Source organism: Mauremys mutica, chromosome 8 (genome assembly GCF_020497125.1).
Source record: "Mauremys mutica isolate MM-2020 ecotype Southern chromosome 8, ASM2049712v1, whole genome shotgun sequence".
In the NCBI taxonomy this organism is placed as follows: Eukaryota; Metazoa; Chordata; order Testudines; family Geoemydidae; genus Mauremys; species Mauremys mutica.
The window spans coordinates 70,230,274-70,254,069 of NC_059079.1; the positions used below are offsets into that span (position 1 = coordinate 70,230,274).

Below are 23,796 nucleotides of genomic sequence, written 5' to 3' on the forward strand. Positions count from 1 at the left end.
AAAGCACTCCTTGGCATGAAACACTGTTGCCAAGAGCTGCTTGCGGTCCCTACCTGTACCCACTATCTAACTCCAGCCACCACTAGTTTCAGCATCAAAATGTGTCATCTACATCAGTATGTGAGCCCCTGGAGACAGGTTTCCTGACACTCCAAGTCAATGGCAACATTAAGGGTTAGAGCATTAGATGTGCATTGTGTTCTTTCCATGTGTCGCCAGCACACACATGTGGCTTTGAAAGCACTACGGTGCAGGCCCTGCTCAGCAGTGCTTTATTACCAAGGCCCTAGGCCTGTGTGGGTGACCTGAATACCTAGCAAGGTGGTCTGAGGGGACAACCACACTTGCTGGACATGTCCTTGTGCATGTGTATCTGCTCTCTCCTGCAGTTGCCAACTCCCAACATGTTTAGATGCCTGCAATATGAGGCGCATGGCTGGGGTCCCTGTGTCACCTCTAGGGTAAGCAAAGGGAGAGATAAGAAACACTGCATCTCCCTGACTCATCCAGGCAGGCAGGAGCCAGCCCAGGAGAAGGCCTGTTGGACACAGAAAAACCATGGCACAATGCCCATGCTGTGCCATTGTGTGGGCCTTAGGACCATGCAGGCTGTGGTTTGCTTGTATCCTGGCAGTGCTCCTTTCTGAGGCAGCATGTGTGTGTGGGGAGAAATATGCATCATTGCTGAACCTTGGTTTATTATCCCACCTCATTTTCAGAGTCTCCAGATTATCCAGGGTTTCTCCAGTGCCTATGTAACCACACACCTTCTGGGTGTGGTGTTCTATCCCATCTAGTGGCACCCAGACCACTTAGCGAGAGAGTTAAATGAGCCTGCTCTACAGCCTTAGCTAAGAGTTAGTTGGCTTTTAGCTCATGTGGTAGAGGCTCATGCACTAAGCTCCAGAGATCCCCAGTTTGATTGCGCCCACCGACAACCAGGGTCTGATCACACCTGCTTACAGCTGGGCATGAGGAGATCTTACACCATTGGCAAGTCAATTCAGGAACAGTTCCAAGTTTATGTTAAAGGGTGACCGTCAGGTTACACGTTGTCAGTCTAACAAACCGACCCCCTGCCATGCCTCTGAGAAGCAGACCAATTCTTCTTCTCTGCCACTGCAGGTTTACTTCAGGCCCCTGAGCCAGCCTGGACACTGTCTGGAGCCACCCAGCCTTTTTCCCTTCCCATCTTCCCTGTGGAATGATGCTGCAGCAATTGCATGGAAGAAACCACCCAAAAGTATTGCTATAGGTTTTGTGAAATCCTCCCCTTCCGGCCCCCCCCCAATCTGCACACTGGGTGTAACACCCAGAGAGAGCCCCTTGAATGGGGTCTGTGCTGTCCTGGATTGCCTGGCCCCCTACAGGGCCTATGCCCAGAGATATTGAGGGGGAGATCTGCTGCTGTGGGGGAGGCACCCAGAGAATACTAGAAAATGCTCCTTTTTCTATTCTTTGATCTGAGTTAGTGTATCTAATGTTGTCAATGCTGCTTGTTAATATTACTATGAGGTGTCATGTCAGAGTCTGTCTACACTGCATTTAAACACCCGCTGCAGGCCTGTGCCAGCTGAGCCAGGCTGTTTAACTACAAAGTTGATGTTCAGGCTTGGGCTGGAGCCAGGGCTCTAGGATCCTGAGAGGTGAGAGGGTCCCAGAGCTCAAGCTGCAGCCTCACCCCCAGGAGCCTGAATCAGCTGGCGTGGGTGTAGACAGACCCCCCAGGGCTACTGAAAAGCAGCAATCTGTCCCGCATGTGTGGGGCAGGGATGTCTCGATTTCTCCTTTAGACTGTATGGCTGGAATTGACCTTCAGCCAAGATCAGGGCATGGGACTTTTGTTGGCTTCCAACAGAGCCCCCGGCAGCAGATTTGGCACTTTGGTGCAGTGGCACCAAGCAGCCTCTGCACTGTCCTTGTTGGCTGGGGGTTCAGGGAATTTCTCTTGCACAGCTAGTCACATTTGTTTTGAGCATGTGACCTGTGCCTCCCCTTCCCTGTATGTTACATCCTCATCCCTCACCTGATCCCACTGTGAGGCCAGCTGTGGGTTCCCTCTGCCCTGCCTGCTTTGGGGGTGGCACTCGTGTTGAGTATTCACAGGAGACAGAGTCTGGGAAGCCAGACAGCAATGGACACACAGAAAGAAAGTCTCTCTTAACAGCACTAGGTATTGTGTTCTTATTGTATTTCTGAAGCACACACTGACCTGTTTGTTGGGTGAGTGGATGGACATGCTTGTCTGTGATCTCAGTCAGTTCTATACCTGTCAAGCATGTTGCTAACTGTGTTTCTTCCTAGTACCTAAATTTCCTGATATATCTTGCAATGAAAAGTATAAATACTTTACGAAGAATAAATAAATTCTGAATAAAATAGTTTGCATTAAAACAATCCAAAATGTCATACATGTGTATGCCAGTGATTAAATTAACTGACTACAAAATGTACCAAACAACATCATGACAGACAGACTTTGACTTCTCCCAGCGTCTCTGACATCCAGTCACTAGAGGCACAAGCAGCATCCACTAATTGCTTGCTCCATAAAGTAGTGTGTGTGTAGCACAGGCCAGAGTCTGACCTCCTATGTAGCACAGGATGGAAAAATGCCCCAGAATAATTTCTAGAGCAGAGCTTTCAGAAAAAATCCACTCTTGATTTAAAAATTGGAGAAACCACCACAACTCTTGCTAAATTGTTCCAGTTGTTAATTATTCTCACTGTTAAAAATGTACGTCTTATTTCCAGACTGATGTCTAACTTAATCTTCCAGCCGTTGAATCATGTTAGACCTTTCTCAGCTACACTGAAAAACCCTTTATTAAATATTTGTTCCCTGTGTTGGAACTTATAGATTGTAATAAAGTCACTGTAAGTTGGTGTGACAATCTCTCTGCTTCCGCCTCTAAGGGAGGCCACACCTCCTCACAGTTTGGTCTGTTATAGACTTCTCCAAGCAAAGAAAAAGGGGTGGAATTAGTGGTTCTCAAGGGTCCCATCATTCAAACGGCCCATAAACAGTCTGGGCTCTGGCCTGTAACCAGGCAAAGCGGTAGCAGTCTATTTGCTCAGCAATCAGCCAGGGCTGGAGCAGTTTATTCACCCTGCCTTTAAGCAGAGCTCCCGCAGGGGTGAGTGCCAGACCCAGTCTATGGAGCTTAGGTGGGCGTGAGCACCAAGGACAGCCTATGGAGCTCTGGTAGGCATGTCTGAGAGGTGCAGGCCCCTTGCCCTAAGGAGGTCACCTAGTCCAACCCCTGCTCAAAGCAGGACCAACCCCAACTAAATCATCACAGTCAGGGTTTTGTCAAGCCAGGCTTTAAAACCCTCTAAGGATGGAGATTCCACCACTTCCCAAGATAACCCATTCCAGGTCTTCACCACCCTCCTAGTGAAATAGTTTTTCCTAATTTCCAACCTAGACCTCTCCCACTGCAACTTGAGACCATTGCTCCTTGTTCTGTCATCTGCCACCACTGAGAACTGCCTAGCTCCATATTCTTTGGAATCCCCCTTCAGGCAGTTGAAGGCTGCTATCAAATCCCCCCTCACTCTTCTTTTCTGCAGACTAAATAAGCCCAATTCCCTCAGCCTCTCCTCGTAGGTCATGTGCCCCAGCCCCCTAATCATTTTTGTTGCCGTCCACTGAACTCTCTCCAATTTGTCCACATCCTTTCTGTAGTGGGGGGCCCAGAACTGGATGCAATATTCCAGATGTGGGCTCACTAGTGCAGAATAGAGGGGAATAATCACTTCCCTTGATCAGCTGGCAGTGCTCCTACTGATGCAACCCAATATGCCATTAGTCTTCATGGCAACAAGGGCACACTGTGGACCATATCCAGCTTCTTGTCCACTGTAATTCCCAGGTCCTTTTCTGCAGAACTGCTGCTTAGCCAGTTGGTCCCCAGCCTGTAGCGGTGCATGGGATTCTTCCGTCTTAAGTGAAGGACTCTGCACTTGTCCTTGTTGAACCTCATCAGATTTCTTTTGACCCAATCCTCCAATTTGCCTAGGTCACTCTGGGCCCTATCCTTACCTTCCAGCATATCTACCTCTCCCCCCAGATTAGTGTCTTTTTCAGAGTCACTGATTTCCATGATAAAGTCCCCCATTGTATAAGTATGGCCTACATTCTTTGTTCCTGGATGTATACATTTCATTTAGCTTTATTAAAATGTATATTGTTTGCTTGCATCCTGTTTACCAAGAGATCCAGATAGCTCTGTATCAGTGACCTGTTTTCTTCATTATTTAGCACCTCTCCAGTTCTTGTGTCACCTGCAAAGTTTATCAGTGATGATTTTATGTTTTCCTCCATGTCACTAATAAAAATGTAAAATAATGTATGGCCAAGAACTGATCTTTGCAGGACCCAACTAGAAATACACTCTGGTTGAAGATGGTTCCCTGTTTACAATTACATTTTTAGATCTATCAGTTAGCCAGTTTTTAAATCCATCTAATTAAATCCATTAGAAAGAGATATACAAAGTAAGAGTGCATCTGTTTGCTTGCTTATAATTTTGAAGAAGGCAATATAAATGAAAATAAAGAAAGTATGTGAGTGTTTGAGGGTGACTGGTGTGATATTATAAGGACAATGATATTGAGCAAATATTCTGCATGAATTTTATTTGCCTGTTAAAGTTGTTACTTCTTGAATTAAGGCTCCAAAACTGATATAGGAAAGTAAATGCAAAGTAATGTACACTGAAAAATATAATCCCAACTATAAATACAAAATGATGGGGTCAAAATTAGCTGTTACCACTCAAAAAAGAGATCATGGAGTCATTGTGGATAGTTCTCTGAAAACATCTATTCAATGTGTAGTGGCAGTCAAAAAAGCTAACTGAATGTTAGGAACCATTAGGAAAGGGATAGATAAGACAGAAAATGTCATAATGCCATATAAATCCATGGTAACTGTGCAGATCTGGTCAGAGCATCTCAATATATTGGAATTGAAAAAGACACAGAGAAGTGCAACAGAAATGCTTAGGGATATGGAACAGCTTCCATATGATGAGAGACTAAAAAGACTGGGACTTTTCAGCCTGGAAAAGAGACAACTAAGGGGGGATATGGCAAAGGTCTATAAAGTCTTGACTGATGTGGAGAAGGTGAATAAGGAAGTGTTATTTATGCCTTCACATAACACAAGAACCAGGGGTAACCCAATGAAATTAATAGCCAGCAGGTTTAAATCAAACATAGTGAAGTAAATGCACAATCAACCTGTGGAACACTTTGTTGGGGGATGTTGTGAAGGCCAAAATTATAACGGGGTTCTAAAAAGAATTAGATAAATTCATGGAGGATAGGTCCATCAATGGCTATTATCCAAGATGGTCAGGGATGCAACCCCATACTCTGGATGTCTCTAGACTCTGACTGCCAGAAGCTGGGAGTGGATGACAGGGGATGGATCACCTGATGATTGCCTGTTCTATTTATTCCCGTTGAAGGACCTGGCATTGCCACTGTTGGAAGATGGGATACTGGTCTAGCTGGACCATTGGTCTGACCCAGTATGACCATTCTTATGATACCTCAAGGCTTGGGACTGTGAATATCTTGCTGTATTATCTCATGATTGTTCTAAACTTACATATACATTTAAAATATGGTTTTAATACAACATTTTTGTTCTTTATAGAGGAATTAGATACAGTGCTCCCGTAGGCTAATTTTTAAGTTATACCTATCTCATAGTGCTGCAAGAGACCCTGAAGAGTCATCAAGTCCAGCCCCCTGCCTTCACTAGCAGAACCAAGTACTGATTTTTCCCCAGATTCCTAAGTGGCCCCCTCAAGGACTGAACTCACAACCCTGGGTTTAGCCGGCCAATGCTCAAACCACTGAGTTATCCCTCCCCTTATTGTCTCAAAAAACCCTAAAGTTACCATGCGTGTAAGTAGCCACTGGTATCATGGTTGAAGCTGGCTCCCCAGCAAAATCTGATATGGGACCCTGTGATCGAGCCTTCAGTGGATGGGCAGTCTAGTGGCTAGATCAGGGGTCAGCAACCTTTGGTGTGCCAAGTCTTCATTTATTCACTGTAATTTAAGTTTTCGCGTGCCAGTTATTCATTTTAATGTTTTTAGAAGGTCTCTCTCTCTATAATTCTATATTATAGAACTTAACTATTGTATGTAAAGTAAATAAGCAGCAAAGAATCCTGTGGCACCTTATAGACTAACAGACGTTTTGCAGCATGAGCTTTCGTGGGTGAATACCCACTTCTTCGGATGCAAGTGGTGGAAATTTCCTGGGGCAGGTATATATAAGCAAGCAAGAAGCAAGCTAGAGATAACGAGGTTAGATCAATCAGGGTGGATGAGGCCCTGTTCTAGCAGTTGAGTGAAAACCAAGGGAGGAGAAACTGGTTCTGTAATTGGCAAGCCATTCACAGTCTTTGTTTAGTCCTGAGCTGATGGTGTCAAATTTGCAGATGAACTGGAGCTCAGCAGTTTCTCTTTGAAGTCTGGTCCTGAAGTTTTTTTGCTGTAGGATGGCCACCTTAAGATCTGCTATTGTGTGGCCAGGGTGGTTGAAGTGTTCTCCTACAGGTTTTTGTATATTGCCATTCCTAATGTCTGATTTGTGTCCATTTATCCTTTTCCTTAGAGACTGTCCAGTTTGGCCAATGTACATAGCAGAGGGGCATTGCTGGCATATGATGGCATATATTACATTGGTGGAAGTGCAGGTGAATGAACCGGTGATGTTGTGGCTGATCTGGTTTGGTCCTCTGATGGTGTTGCTGGTGTAGATATGTGGGCAGAGTTGGCATCGAGGTTTGTTGCATGGATTGGTTCCTGAGCTAGAGTTACTATGGTGCGGTGTGCAGTTGCTGGTGAGAATATGCTTCAGGTTGGCAGGTTGTCTGTGGGCGAGAACTGGTCTGCCACCCAAGGCCTGTGAAAGTGTGGGATCATTGTCCAGGATGGGTTGTAGATCCCTGATGATGCGTTGTAGGGGTTTTAGCTGGGGACTGTATGTGATGGCCAGTGGAGTCCTGTTGGTTTCTTTCTTGGGTTTGTCTTCCAGTAGGAGGCTTCTGGGTACACGTCTGGCTCTGTTGATCTGTTTCCTTATTTCCTCGTGTGGGTACTGTAGTCTTGAGAATGCTTGGTGGAGATTTTCTAGGTGTTGGTCTCTGTCTGCGGGGTTAGAGCAGATACGGTTGTACCTCAGTGCTTGGCTGTAGACAATGGATCTTGTGGTGTGTCCGGGATGGAAGCTGGAGGCATGAAGGTAGGCATAGCGGTCGGTAGGTATACCGAAAACCTACCGACCGCTATGCCTACCTTCATGCCTCCAGCTTCCATCCCGGACACACCACAAGATCCATTGTCTACAGCCAAGCACTGAGGTACAACCGTATCTGCTCTAACCCCGCAGACAGAGACCAACACCTAGAAAATCTCCACCAAGCATTCTCAAGACTACAGTACCCACACGAGGAAATAAGGAAACAGATCAACAGAGCCAGACGTGTACCCAGAAGCCTCCTACTGGAAGACAAACCCAAGAAAGAAACCAACAGGACTCCACTGGCCATCACATACAGTCCCCAGCTAAAACCCCTACAACGCATCATCAGGGATCTACAACCCATCCTGGACAATGATCCCACACTTTCACAGGCCTTGGGTGGCAGACCAGTTCTCGCCCACAGACAACCTGCCAACCTGAAGCATATTCTCACCAGCAACTGCACACCGCACCATAGTAACTCTAGCTCAGGAACCAATCCATGCAACAAACCTCGATGCCAACTCTGCCCACATATCTACACCAGCAACACCATCAGAGGACCAAACCAGATCAGCCACAACATCACCGGTTCATTCACCTGCACTTCCACCAATGTAATATATGCCATCATATGCCAGCAATGCCCCTCTGCTATGTACATTGGCCAAACTGGACAGTCTCTAAGGAAAAGGATAAATGGACACAAATCAGACATTAGGAATGGCAATATACAAAAACCTGTAGGAGAACACTTCAACCTCCCTGGCCACACAATAGCAGATCTTAAGGTGGCCATCCTACAGCAAAAAAACTTCAGGACCAGACTTCAAAGAGAAACTGCTGAGCTCCAGTTCATCTGCAAATTTGACACCATCAGCTCAGGACTAAACAAAGACTGTGAATGGCTTGCCAATTACAGAACCAGTTTCTCCTCCCTTGGTTTTCACTCAACTGCTAGAACAGGGCCTCATCCACCCTGATTGATCTAACCTCGTTATCTCTAGCTTGCTTCTTGCTTGCTTATATATACCTGCCCCAGGAAATTTCCACCACTTGCATCCGAAGAAGTGGGTATTCACCCACGAAAGCTCATGCTGCAAAACGTCTGTTAGTCTATAAGGTGCCACAGGATTCTTTGCTGCTTCTACAGAACCAGACTAACACGGCTACCCCTCTGATAAAGTAAATAAGGTTTTTTTAAATGTTTAAGAAGCTTCATTTAAAATAAATTAAAATGCAGATCTTATCAATTTAGCGTGATCCTTGCTCTTGCTTTTCCTTGCTGAGTTTTCCAATGTCTGGCACGTATTTGGATACTTTAAGCTGCACTCAGGCTTCTGAGTGATTAGTTGTTAACCGGCTCCGAGAGGGACAAAGGACAGATTTCATGTGTGAAAATACCTGTTCACACAGGTATGTGGATCCAAATGCTGAAAGCATTGCAAATGCAATTTTCGTCAAACAGTTACATTTCACTGGCAGGGCGTTCCAGCAGGTCAGACTAGAAGCCCAAAGATCTCTCTCAGTAGCTTCAGGTGCACTCTGCAGATCTCCAAACTTTGATACCCACAATTCTGAGCTTTTTAACTGAATGAGCTGCATTTCGAAATCTTCAACACCCATTCACTGAAATACAGACAAATCCATGTCACTTTCTTTGAAGTTTTCAGGTTTAATTAGAAAAGAAAGCATTGGGCCAAATTGCTGGAAATTTTGAAATCTGTCAGGAAATTCTGATTCCAGTTCTTGCATTCCAATCTCATTGATACTGACTGTGCAACATGTCGATAGCTCTTTTATGTGTTGGAAGTAGTAGAAAGTCGAAGTTCAAATATCCCGAGAAAAAAACTACTAGTTTTACTACAAATGCCTTCCAGGCTTCATAAAGATCCAGAACTGTTTGTCCTGCATCCTGGAGACAGAGGTTGAGTTTGTTTAGGTAAGCGGTGATGTCAGTTAGAAACATGAGCTTACACAGCCATTTGTCATCATCCAGTTTGGGGTAGTTTTGTCCTTTTTCCAACAAAAAGTCCTTGATTGTACCAAAACAGTTACAAAGCACACCAAAACCTTGCCACGACTTAGCCACCGAATGTTGCTGTGAAGTGGAATGTCGTTATAAGCACTGTCCATCTCGTCTAGCAGTGCTTGAAACTGTCTGTGAGTAAAAGCAGATAGAGCAACTGGGAAAGTCACAATTTACACCACTGTATTCATCACATTATTAAGCTCTGAATTAGAAATTTTAGCACACAGGCTTTCTTGATAGATGATACAGTGAAATTTGACTGTTGGGGGGCCAATTTGATCTTCAAGTAACTTTACAAATCCCTTCAGTTTTCCAACTATGGCAGGAGCACCATCTGTTGTCACACAAAATATTTTTCTGATGTCAACTCCTCATTCTTCAAAATGGTTTACAAAACTTTCCACTCTATCTTCCCCCTTTTTTGTGCCATGCAGGGGTTTTAGGAAACAAAGTTCCTCTTGGATTTCATCGGAAGCACAATATCTTGCAACAAATGCCAAACGTAAAATGCTGTTTATATCCACGCTCTCACCAACTGCAATGCTGAACACTTCTGTGTCTTTTAATGCAATCGTCTGCTTTTTGTTAATGTTTTATGCCATTTCGCTTATGCATCTTTCAACTGTTCTGGCAGAGACTGGAAGTTCTTTTATTCTAGGCATGATCATAGCTTTATTTGGCAAATCATTGAACAAAACCTCTGAACTGCTGAGAAAAACCTCTTTTACATATTTCCCATTTATAAACGGCTTTCCATTTTTTGCACTGCACTGTGCAATCTTGTAACTTCCTCCTATAGCTTGACTTTTACTTACACTTACGCATTTAAAAACACTGCTTTGCTTCTAATATCCTGCCTTTTTGATCAATTCAGTCTCGTCTGCTTCGTCAAGAAAGGTTTTCATGTGCTTCGTTTCAAAATGTCATCGAACACTTGATGTGCCACAAACAACACTTTCACAACAGAAAGCACAAACAGCATGGTCCTTCTTTTGAATAAATCCAAATGTATCTGTCCAAGAAGGCTGAAATGAACAGACATCTAACTTTGCTTTCTACCCCTCAACTCGCAGTGGGGAAAAAATGGCAACAGAGGGCATACACAAGATCAAATGCAGTGCGCTGTTCCACATGGCCTGATATAAGCAGCAAATCAGGACTTAAAAATATCCCAGTGGTGCTGGAACAATTTTTAAGGTAGGGGTGTTGAGCTGCGCCCCCCCTTGTCCCTGTCTGCACCTCTCACTGCCCCAGGCTGGGGCCAGTGGGCCACAGCTGGGGGCGGCTGCAGAGGCCAAGGCCAGGAACAGAGCCCCAGGCCGGCAGCTGGTATACCAGACCGGCAGTGGGCTGAGCGGGGCCAGCAGCTGCTATCCCAAGCTGGCAGCGGGCTGAGCAGGGCCAGCAGCCGGGACCTCAGGCCGGCAGCAGAGTGCCACTGAAAATCAGCTTGCATACCACCTTTGGCATGCATGCCAGAGGTTGTTGTCTCCTGCGCTAGATCACTTATTGGGGGTTGTAGGTGGACCTGACCCCTCCTTCTCCCTCAGGTCCTGGCACAGGGTCCTGTGTTGCTCAAACCCCTAAACAGGGGAGATGGATCTTTTTCCTGGCTGTGAGGAGCGGGGGGTTCAGGACCGCTTTTCCTGGGCTGCTCGCTATGAAAGTCCTTTTAGTTTGAGGTGAGGCCCCATTGGGTCAGTTAACCACAGTTGGGGCACACCCACAGGCTTCTATTGGCAGGGGAAGACTTGCCTTCAGTGTCTGCATTGGCTGGAAGGGTTGCTGGTCTGTGCTTTCAGGCAGGCAAACAAAGAGCTCTGCCTCTTCACCAGACAGCCCCTAACTGAGCCAGGCTCCATTCTTTTCTTCTCCCTCCAGGCCTGGCATTGGCTTCAGGTATAGCTAGCTGACCCCACAGGCTTTTTCTTTAACCCCTGCTGTGCCAAGCAGCAGTTTCTCTGCTCCTTCACAGACCCCTGCAGTTACTAAGGGGGAAATGCAGCTCAGTTTGTTCCCTGACTGGATGGCAGGTATATCTGAAATGGGACAAAGCAAGAATGGGAAATAGTGTATTTTCCTGGAGGGTTTTCAGCCAAACAATCTTTCATTCTAAATTGTGTAAAACAGCTGTGATTTCTGTGATGACCCATCAGGAGACGGTGAAGCATAAATACTCAACACCTCAAGTGGCATCAAACTGGACTTGGGGCAGGGAGGTGCAAATGCATCCTGGACCAGGGTGTTCAAGAATTCAGAATATTGGCCACATTCTGGTTTCCATGGGCCTCATGATATTTCCGACCCAAAGTGTTCAAGTTCGTCAGATAGACCCAAGCCATCACTAGCCTGGCTGCAAGATGAAGGCAGCTTATTTACCCTCCAGGGAGAGGATTATTGCTTTGTCTGGTGATTTCCCGGCATCCCATGGGCCGGTCCATCCCTGGGCTCCACTGTCCTACACCATGGTCTTCCAGAGACCCCTCTACTTTTCTGGTGGTCCTTGCCAACATAGGCCAGTGCTGTGGAACCCAGTCCATTCCCCCCCCTCCATGGCACGCTGGCAGTGTGAAGGGGCAGGTTAGTGGTTGATGCTGATCTGTGTGATGTTCCAAAACAGGTGCATTCCCATTTTTTAATGTGGGCTCAGGTATCTGTGCTTTGCTGTGCTGATCTCACTGCAGCTGCTAGTGCTGGTTCATATTTATCCCATGTCCCATTTGTGTGATCAGCAGGATGCAGGAGCTGGTGTCTGGGCTGACCTTTTAGTGGTTCCCTTGCAAGCTGAAAGTCCTTCACTGTAGTGTTTTATGTAATTTATAGCATGTCATTGCAGCTCATGGGGCTGCAGAGACAAACAGCATCAGATGAACATCCCTGAGTGCAAATACCCACTTCACTCAGCTCCAGTTCCTGGATTCCCTACTGGGATGAACAGTGCAAAGGGGTTAGAAACTGGATCTAGATGACCAGCACTGACTCCCCCTGAACTGCAGAGCTCCCTGTGGGGCTGATGACTGGGTCCTGGTTCCAGCTCATCATTCCAAGCTATCCATCACTTGTGGTACTCTGATCTGCTAGGGCGTGTTTGGTGTTTGATGACAGTAGCTGGGTCTGGTCAAGCTGTCAGACAAGTGTCTCACAGTGAAGCTGCCAGCCTTTACTGCAGGAGTGACATGGATGCCTATATCTTCTCTTCAAGATCAGGCCGCCTCTGTCTGCACAGCCCCATCCTGACCAGATCTCCCTCCCTCTGCTCGCAGTGCAATCAGAGACCTGTTCCATGTGCCTGAGCCATCTGCTGATTTTCCTGAGCTCTAGTGGGCTGCGGGCTGTGATAGAATATAACCCTGTGTTCACACCATACGCCCTTCGTAATAATGCTTGTACAAGATATGCCTTTTGAGATATTATTTAAAAATGCAAATCGCAGCGTTATATGTGAAGTTATAAACACAAGCTGAAATCATGACTAAAAGTATGTTTCCAGAGAAGTCTGGGGAGTGGCCAAACTAGTTCCTCAGAGACAAAGGGCAAGCTGATGCCTGAGCCATATGTAAACAAGGCTGATGGACAGTTACCTGACAAGTGGCCATTCTTTGGCAGGAAAGGTGGCAGGACAAAAATGTACATCTTAGTGAAGAAATAGCATGGATTTTCCTTCCACACCGACTGCTTGTTGCCTTGTTCCCAGCTGGAAATGCTTCTCAAAGTGGGGACAGGACACCTCAAGACACTTCTCCTCCCTGCCCATCACATTCACAACTAAAGAGACAAAGGAAGCAGCCATTGGACTCTGGGGGAGGGGTCCTGACCTAAGGAGTTTGGACAGTAAAACTGCTGAAAGCGTGTGGTGAAAGAACTTTCGTTTTGAATCTAATATAGGTTGTTAGGCACCAGTAAGCATTTTACCTCTATTTTTCTTGTAACCATTTCTGACTTTTATACCTCATAACTTGTACTAATTTAAAATCTCTCGCTTTGTGGTTAATAAACTGGTTTTACTGTTTTATCTAATCCAGTGTGTTCAAGTTGAAGGGTCTGCATAACTCCATTCGTGCATATTATTCCCTTAAAGAATAATGAACTCAGTATATTTCTACTGTGCAGAAGAGGGCTGGGCAGTACAGGACATATATTTCTGGGGAAAGTTTCAGGACTGGGGCTGTGCTGGGGTTACCCTGCAGCATAACCAAGGCTGGTCGGAGCCAAGGCATGGCTGGCTGGCAGCAGCACACATAGACTGGCTGGGAGTGACTTACATGCTGAAGGCTGTTTGTGAGCAGTCCCGGCTGGAGGCTACTGCAGCAAGGCATTATAAAGGGCAGCTCAGGTTACAGGGCAAGGGTGACACAGCTACTCACAGGTCTGGATTGTACCCTGGTATGTCACAGGGGCTCCACAGTGTTGTTGCCTCCCAGACTCTCCCTCTGACCACCATTCCCTCTGCATTTGTACTAGGGAGCATGTCATACCGGTCCCAGGGGTATCCATCCAGCAGACGCGGGTGTGTCCCTGACCCAGAACCTCTGGGCAATGACAGAACAGTGTGTGCTGCTCATTGACCATAGCATTGACCTCCTGGAACATGGGCATTAACATGCTGTCTTGAAGTGCCATGCTGGGCAGGCCCTGCTGCTAGTTTGGCAATCCCTGACCAGGCATCTCACCTGGGAGCCTGCTCTCCTCCAGACACGTCAAAACCAGCAAGATTCAAGCACACCAGCACCCAGCTTTGCTCAGAACAGGCCGAAGAGCTGACACAGTACCTTTGAATGCAGGGTCTACTCGGTGTGCCATGGGCATCCTTACACAGATGCTTTGTGTCCATATATCATTGCCCTGGCTCTGCCCCTAGCTGTCAGCATGCCCTGGGAGGTCTCGTGGAGCTGAAATACCACTTGCTGTCTCTGGCCTTAAGGAACATTCTCCTCATGCCCTGCAAGAGGGCTCCTTCCTGGCAGCAGTGGATCCTCTGTAGGATAGAGCACTTAGCAGCAGGGACAATGTCCCTCTTGTATCTGGACTGCCCCTTATGTGACAGGGCATTATTGCTTGGAGCTGCTGTGTCCTGCCTTAGCTCCTGAATGGCTGTTGTGGTATCAGGGTCTCAGGCACTGGAGAGAAGCTGTGTCATGCTGCCCTCTGCTGAAACATTCCATATTCACAGACTAGAGACTGATCCTCATGACATACTGCAACTGGCAGAGCTGCCATGCATGCCTCACCTTCTCTCCTCAGCTGGGTCTTTCCTTTGATTTCAGCTTCCCCCTTCCCCCAGCTGGCATTCATACAGGAGTCAGATGTCAGCAAACTCTGAATTGCTGTGAAAAAGGACTTGGGGATTTTCTCATCATTATTTGTTGAAACCCTGTGAAAGTGCTAATTCTATCCTTTCAGCTGAACAACCCCTTCACTCCATGTGTGGTGATTTGTGTTAAAGGGCTGGGCACTGGAGCTGGGTTAATAATGAGTTTTCTTGCAGCTCAGAAAAATCAAAAAACAACTTTTTATTTTCACTTTGACCTGATTTGGGGCAGAGGAGAGGAGTGGTGCTTCTCTTCCAGAGGAGTGCTGTGTGGGGATAGGGGGTTGTCATACTACAGGCAGGGGCAGCCAAATATGCAATATGGGTGTGATTTTACACTCCGTACATTTTATGGAAATATGTTTATAAGTGTGAATATGATTTAACTGGAATATTCTTCATGCAAAAGGTCTCTTGTTTGGTATCATTACAAAGCTTATGATCTACTGAGTGTGTTCATTGTATTTGTTTGGACGTATTATTTCTATGTCTGGAGTTAGAAGAATAAGTTATAAACTTGTATTACTGATGTAAACATGTTAAGTGGAAGCCATTAAGGGTGCTTCAGAATCAATGAACTGTGAATGGGTTTGTTTACCTGCAAGCCTTCCTATGAATATGTCTTCTAGCTACTAGATAATGAAGAAGGTGGTCTTACAGTGACATGTGAACTGGAATCCATCTTAAACCTGGTGCTTTTCCATTTAGAAGGAGGGGTGGGGATCCAGAGAGACAAAATATTCCTGCCTTGTGCCAAAGCTATAAAAGGGGGGTGGAACAAAACAAAGGGGGAAGCCAGTCATGAGAAATCCCCTAGTTACTACCTGAGCTGGAATTAACAAGGACTGTACATGGGGAAAGGATTGGGCCCAGACTAGGAAGGAGTCTAGTCTGTGAAAGAAGCTTACTGGACCATCTTAGAGGGTGAGATTTACCTGCATTCACTTTCATGTGTGTTTTGTTTTATTTTGCTTGGTAACTTACTTTGTTTTGCCTGTTATTACTTGAAACCACTTAAATCCTACTTTTTATACTTAATAAAATTACTTTTGTTTATTAATTAACCCAGAGTAATACCTAGGGGAGCAAACAGCTGTGCATCTCTCTCTATCAGTGTTATAGAGGGCAGACAATGAGTTTACCCTGTATAAGCTTTATACAGAGTGAAACAGATTTATCTGGGGTTTGGATCCCACTAGGAACTGGGTATCTGGGTGCTGGAGATAGGTAACCTGATGAGTGGTTTCCAGTTAAAGCCTGCAGCTTTGGCAGCGTGGTTCAGACTTGGGTCTGTGTTGCAGCAGGCTAGCATGTCTGGCTCAATAAGACAGAGTTCTGGCGTCCCAAGCCATAAGGGAAAATGGGCTCAGAGGTAATTCCAGCATGTCAGGTGATAGTCCAAAGGCGGTCTCTGTGACCAAACCCATCACTATGGGAAGGATTGGTCCCATTCTTTAGTTACCAAGTGATGGTCTATGGTTACCAGTTGAAGTGTGCTGGGGCTGAAGGGGCTCACACCAGGAATCTGGGGCAGGCCAATCTCCAGTAGTTGCTGGTTCATTTTTTTATCCCCAGGAAATCTCTCTCTCTATTCTAGCAGAGGTCTGGGGCTTCGCTTTGCTCTGTGCCTGCTTTCATTTGCCTTTCTAGTAAAAGCCAAGTCCTGGAAATGCATTGCTGAAGCTAAGCCTGATACCTGACCTTGATCATAAAGTGATGAAGTAAATAAACAAGCCACAGAGCCATGCCAGTGATAATATTTTTATATTCTGGTTATATTGAAGGTTACATGCATGTTACAAAATAGACCCAGTTGACCTAGCCTGCATTGCTCTGACATGGCAATGCCTCTGCGGGGGGACACACACCTTGTACCATCCTGCACTGAGGCCTGAGGCCACGGGTTTCGATGAATAAGAGCCGCTTGGGGGAAACCATTCAGCACCCTACAAGACAGGCCCTGTCATGGGAGTTGACCCACACAGATGTTCACCTCTTGTAGTGGGATGTGGTTTGGTTTGACATTACATGATGTTAACCTCTTCAGGGTACAGAGGGCAGATTTAAAGAGATTATGGTCCTGAAGATTTTCCAGATTCTGTACCAGATGCACAAGGTATTTCCACAGCCCGCTCAGGTCAGTTAACAGCACAGGCACGATGGAATAGATACAGGTTTTTAACGGTGCACAATGAGAATGGGTCTCATTGAGAGGGAGGGTGCAATTCACACAGCCTAACAGAGACACATGGCAAGTGGCCTCAACACCCATGGCCAGGAGGCAATTGGGGCAGCATGACATGCCAAGAGAGGGGCTTTCTGTCCGATGAGTGCTCTGCCAGGACTCTGGAACCACTGAACTCACATGAAAGCAATGCACTGAGACCAGAGACCTAGAAATTCAGCCTGGGGTTGCCTTGCCAGGAGAGGGTCCCTGGCCACTGGCCTTTCCCCAGAACAGCACACATCCACTTGCTTCTTTTCTAAAGATAATAGCTGCTGCTCCAATAAAGGAGTAATATGTCAACACAGTGCAAAAAAGAGATAGGAAGATACCAATGAAAGGTTGAGTTTTAGCTCAATAAAATACCTGAAACCATTCTACTTCTACTCAGTGCTCATGGCTGTGAGAGACAATGGACAAGTGTGAAACGTGAACAATCTTGCTTTTAGCTAACATGCATTTAAATTGTATGTTTTGATTCACTGACTCACTAAGGACTCAAGTGAAGTTAACATGATGAATATATATATAACGTGTATATAAGAATACAGATATATAATGCTGTATATATCGTGCTGATATATGTGTAACATAATAAAAGTACGAGTAACAGAGAATATATAAAATATTTGATAATAGACACATTACAGATGGTATCGGTCCCATAGCAGATGCTGCTTGGGTTTCAGAATTATCCACTTCCTCATCAGATGGTGTCATTTGTCACCTTTCAGACTGTTTATATACCAGAGTGAATAAACAAAGTGAACAGTCTACACAAACACAGCTTTTAGAAATCCCAAATGCTTCTGAGATCACACTGCACAGGCCCTTCTGTAGCTAATAGAGAATTAGGCTAAATTGGCCCTAGTTCAAAATTAAGTATCTAGGAGAGGAGGTTTATCCTTTATGTAGCAGAAGTGGAGGCCAGGAGGGGTTTCTGATAGACTATACTTTCAAAAGAACTCAAACCCAGGCTCAAGGCTTCCTGCTGCCCAGGTGCCACCAGAGGTGGTTGTGATAGCACATCACAAACCAAAGCAGTTTTTAGGCTACAAACCACATCTCAGCACAGGGCCACCCAGCACATCACTGTGCTGTCCCAATAGAGCCAATATCTGGTCTTTATGGACATGAGTGGACTGTGCTTTCATGAGACAAAAAGGAATTTTCTAAGGAGCACTATGAAGGGAGAGATCTGGTTGACTGAGGAAGATCTGAGAAGTTTGAGTATCTGGTAGAAGAGCACAGGTTAGGATGTACTCACCAGTGGTTACCAAAATAATCCACAGCACTTTTCACAGCTCCAACTGTCAGGAAATGGTCAATGTACATCTGATGCCTGTGGTTCCTATGGCACACTTGATACCTATGGCATCCCCCTTTCCTTTTAATGAGTGCAAGGCACAGTCCTGACTTCACCATAAATACCCAACCCAGCCCAACTTGTTCTCCTGTGTAAATTACCCTGCAGCAGGATTCAGGGAAGAAAGATTACATGTGTTGGAATCCAAATCAGACAGCTACAAGAGCAGACTTTTAGGATCACATTTTCAAAAGATGGCCTTGAATTTTGGATGTGGAATGACTGCCCGTGCATGTTTGTGTGATCAGATGGGATAGTTAGGCCTGAAGTACCTGTTTTGCAGGCATACATGTGATAACTAGGCAAACAATCAGCTGAGCATGTAATATTTGCATGAACAAATTTGGACACCTAGCAGAAACTGACTGAAAATCTGTGTGTGTGTGTGTATGTGCATATATGTATATAGAGAGCTGTTCATTTTAAGCAACCACTCAAAGGACCAGCCAAACCAGATACGTCCTGGAGAATGACTTTTTAAGTAGAGAACTGGAAACGTGCAGATACCTTAAAGAGGTTACTTAAACTAACAAGAAGTCACCCATTGGTGGCAGTCCATAGGGCAGGGTCTTACTGGAGAAAGCGAGAGAAGGGGATTAAATATATTGCCAATTAAAACACGATTTGTTTGGTTAACTTGCGATTACAAATTTGAATTCCCAATGTACCTGTGAGGCATTTCAGTCTTTCCAGCAACATCTTAAACAAGTGAATGACATGCGGGAGTCTTTCTGCTGGGAGCCCATTTGAGCCTGCATTCTGGCCATCTGTGTTATGCAATGACATACTGAACCAAGCTAATTCTCTGAGATACCTGCACTAAAATCAGTAGAATTACACCAGGAGTGAATGTGGCCCTGCGATGGCGTGGTTATCCTATATTGTAACTGCTGAACCAGTTTTGGTCATAGCCCCATTTCTGTTCCTAACCTATTTCCCTTCAAAGCCAGACAGAAAAAGGCTGCTGTTGTGGGATATTTTCTGCTCTAACCTTTTACTTTCTCAACGGGGAGGTGAAAGATGTGTGAGGTACCTTTGCAATGGGTTGGGCCCATTGTGATATTGCCACTGTACCACCTTGCAGGATGACTGACAGAGGGGTTACATCTTCACACAGGGGAAGGGAATGAGAATACCAGGCAGTAGCCCTGTCATGAGGCCTTTAACTTTCCCAGGCCATTTGCTTGAGAGAAAGAAAAATAAATGCATTACCAGAGTTTGTTTCCTGGAATGTTCAGCCCATCTAGCTATGTATTTTTATTCTGTCACCATGGAAACGAGGTGTAAATATTTGGGGATGATTTTTTGATAGTTTTTGTAAGTGTATAAAAGGTTTGCAAACCCATTGTTTATTTTATTGCATGTTGCACGCAGTCACCCATGCTCTGGATTGCCAGCTCTGGATTCTGAGCCTGGGTGGCCCATTTTAACAGATTGCTGCGAGTTTTGTAACTGATTTTAAAAAATAAAAATGCTGGATCGTCAGCTGTGGACACTGATGTCCTGTATTTAGCCACAGGCAGTCTTATCACAAGCAGTGGCATTGCAGGCTTCCTAGGAAACCCCCCGGAGGAGAAAAGACATTCATGTCAAGGTCCAGTCAGTCCCTGGCCTTTTCACCAGCAGGGGGCCCAGTTTCTGCCAATCATGCTTCTGATGGACACTTAGCTTGAAACTGGGTTGAGATCCCAGCTTTATTTCACACAGCACCCCCACCCTTGAAAGTCTGCACATGGTCACAACTTCTGGTGGCTGCTGAGCTGGGCAGGAACCAAGGGCAAAGGCTAAAGTCTGTGAGCTGTAATATTTTGCAAAATGAAAAAAGTCTGTCACTTTCCAGAAGCCCCACCGGTCCTGTCATCCTGCTTGAACACAAACTGGCCAATTGTGTCAGCAATACAAATATGTATGCCCCATCTAAACAGAATGAGGAGCCTAGACAGAGGGAAATGGACTGCACAAAGCTCAGCACCATTTGCCATCTGTTCAAGAAGGCAGGGTTTTATTTCTCCAATTTCCACTGATGCCTTTTCTTCAGGGCTGTTCTCAGCAATTGACCCAAACTGTTTCTATTAGTAAAGTTCTTTCAACAAGTTTTACCTCTTCTAATGAACTTTCTCTTTTGGGTTGGTGCAGAACTCTCACTTTAGCTTGCTGCTCTTGAGAGAATAACTAGGACAGGCCTTCAACAGCAGGACACCCATGGTGACGAGTCAAACACACCTCTAAACACCTGGGGAGCATTGAGTAAGGCTGTGCATAGGCATTGTGGGGTTGTATATGGCTCTGGAAATGACAAGCTCACTAAATCTAATGCAGGCAGAGCTCTGGGTTGCTAGTCAGCAGTCTCAGTGTTTTGGATAATGATGTTTGTTTTATTTTTCTTCCTGTCTCCTGCTCAAAAGGACGTTGTTTGTTCCAGCAGAGGTGGTATGTTGAAGGGCCTATCACTCACAATAGCCTCCCGCAGCACACTGACAATGGGAAGTGTGTTACTATAGCTGAAGAGTGCAGTCTGGGAGCTCTAATTACACCCTGTACCTGGGTTTGGCATGAATTGAACTGTCATTGTTACCAGTTTGTGATTCTCATCTGACCTTCTTGTGTCCACACAGCAGCTGTTTTCAAAAACAATCTTGTGACACCCATGTGAGCCCATGCCTTCCACGCTGCCTGTCTGTGACTGGATCAGTGCATGCTGGGAAAACCCCATAGTGCTTCTGTGTCCAGCAGATATGCTGAATGAGCAACAAGTGGGCTGTGCTCCCCCTTGGAAAGCAGGGAGGACAGAGGGCAGGCCAAACTAGTCATGTGGACACAGTTTGCTGGGGGTGTGCAGGATCTACATTGCAAGTAACAGTGTGTCCCAGGATCCAGGAAGGCAGCCGCATGGCAGTCTCTGTCATGGCCATGCCATGGCAAGACACTGTTGCTGCCATGGCTATGGTTACTAACTGTGCAGCCACCATGTCGTGTGTGGACATAAAGTGCAATTAGAGCTAATTCTGTCTCTAGCTGGTCTCAGACTCAGTGTCAGGGCCCTCAGAAAGCAAATGCTTCAGAAGAACTGAGGTGGCTTTCATTCAGGAGGGCTTGCTGTTGAACACCTCCTCCCTCAAAGACTGTCACAACCACACAAGTGCTAGCACTTAGAGCACAGTCACTTCAAGGTCTTGGGCCGGGGCAGGAGAAGACAGGAGTATTTTAACTCCCTTTCCATGCCATTAGTATTTCACATGTTCAGTTCATCCAGCTGGCCACAGTAGGGTTACCAGAGAGCAACTGAAAAAACAGGATGGGGGTGGGAGGTAATAGGCACCTATATAAGAAAAAAATCCCAAAAAACGGGACTGTCCCTTTAAAACAGGACATCTGGTCACCCTAGGTCACAGCAAGGGTATCAGACCAGTGTAATCTGATGTGCGAGTAGGGATGGGTGAGGACATAGGGTCTAGCAGCTCATTCATGTGGTTGTTTTGGATAAACATTGAAGTATGGATGCTTCTCTGATTCTCATCTGAGTTTATCTGAATAAAGTCTGCTCAGATCCAGATAGAGCATTGGACACTATGGCCTTGTGTACAGTATACAGTTTTGTCTGCAAAAGGCAGCTTTTATCAACAGAACAGTGGAGGTGTACACACTACAGTGCTACTTTTTCTGGCAAAACTTCCCTGTTTTGCCAATAAAATAAAACCACCTCAATGAGAGTCAGAGAGCATTTTGGGGCAAAGTTAAAGCGACAAAGTGACATGCTGTTCGTTATGTCAATGTAACTAACCTTCCCCAGTATCCCACAATGCCTGCTGTGACCACTCTGTTCACTGTTTTGAACTCCGCTGCTGTGCAGGTATGCACCCCTCCCCTTTCATAACTCTGGGAAGCTTTGACATTAGTACAGGTGAGGGGTGGATCATTGGTCTGTGGGCTCAAGAGGCTATGGGAGAACGTGGAGGGAATCACAGGACCCTTAACATGGAGTCCTGCTCTCCCTGTTACTAGGAACACAGTGGCAGACAGAGCAGGGGAGATGAGGGAGAGACTGCTGTGCTGTGCAGAGCAAGGGAGGGAGGAGGGGGCTGTTTGGGGGGGGACATTCCCCACCACCACCTCAGGATTGTTTGGACTTACAAAGACAGCATGGTAAGACACTCACTGTCCCCCAACACACACACACTCCCACTCTCTCATACACTCCCTCAACACACACTCTGTCTCCCCCCCCCAACACACACATCCTGTCACACACCCTCCCACCCCCACCCACTTTAGTTGAAAAGCAGCTGGCAATCTAGTAGGATGCCCATGGAACGAGAAACTTACATCATGTAACGCTGTGCCTGCCCCATGAGGCATTGCAAACTTATCCCAAAGCACCCTGTGGCCAGTTGCACGGTGGGATAGCTACCCACAGTGCACTGCTCTGTGTGTCGATGCAAGAGCTGGTAGTGTGGATGTGCTCTGCCAACACAAGGAGCTAGTCTGGACTTGGAACAGCAGTTTAATTAAAGCGGTTGCTGTATGTCAGCATAACTTTTGTTGACAAAACTCTGTAGTGTGGACAAGACCTAGGACCTATAAGCTCTACAGGCCACAGCCCTGCATACCAGATGAGTGCAAGCCTCCATGGAACTACTCTTGACAAGCTTGCTGTCAACTGGCTGCCGAGATGACTCTCAGTAATGCAGTCTAAGACCAATGGATAAAATCACTAGGGCTTTTTCATAACAGGGATCTTGGGAAGGGAGCAGGGAAAGAGACTGTAGAAAAGGAGACACTTGGCACATAGGAGAGAGTCCAAAGCAATGTGAAAGGAGTTTAGAAATGCAGTTGAGTGCTTTCTCAGTTTGGTATCTTTAAGGCAAAGCAGCTACAGACTAAAGGTGAGATTTGGAAAGAGGCATGGCTCACAATGAGTGCCTAGCAGGGGATGCAGTGCACAGGCTTGCTACATTGCTACTTGATTAACTCTTGATAAAACCCTGACCGCACAAATCTGGGCAGGGAGTCCTTCTCCATCAGGGCAAAGATCCGCTTCTGAGCCTCATTGAAGCTGCTCACTGATGGCTCCACCAAGTTCTTCATGGTCACAGCTTTGGTGCAGTGGTCGATATTCACCTGTGATGAGGACACAATAGGAGTGAACAGGACAAGGACTCGGTGCCCTAAGCAAGAGAGTGGGAACCACACTGTGCTATCCAGATACAGATGTGCAAACAGCAAGGTAAATGATCAAAGCCAGATTCATTGGTGCTGGGAGGCGCTAGTCCTGACTCCATAGTTCAGGTGGAGCTTTGTTCTGTATCTAAAGAAGGGATTCAGCCTCTTAGTTCTGTATGAAAAATAGCAGGTTTCAGAGTAGCAGCCGTGTTAGTCTGTATCCGCAAAAAGAACAGGCTTAAGAGCTTATGCTCAAATAAATTTGTTAGTCTCTAAGGTGCCACAAGTACCCCTGTTCTTTTTATGAAAAATAGAATGTACCCTCTCCAGAACTGCAGCACCAACTCTCTGGAAGTGAAGGAATGTTCTGGGAATTCATATGAAAACCCTTTCATTAGTTTATGATTTAAAATTAATATATACTGGGTCCTTGAAGA

At 45.9% G+C, this 23,796-nt stretch overlaps 1 protein-coding gene across 1 annotated transcript in view; it reads right to left on the reverse strand.

Annotated features, from left to right (window-relative positions):
* Positions 1-16,357: 16,357 nt before the first annotated feature.
* The window catches only part of RGS5 (regulator of G protein signaling 5), a 101,336-nt gene continuing 93,897 nt past the window's right edge, over positions 16,358-23,796 (reverse strand). Inside the window, exon 5 of the mRNA XM_045028768.1 lies at positions 16,358-23,317. Coding sequence (XP_044884703.1) covers positions 23,156-23,317 — 162 coding nt within the window. The 3' untranslated portion in view covers positions 16,358-23,155. The remainder of the gene's footprint in view (positions 23,318-23,796) is intronic.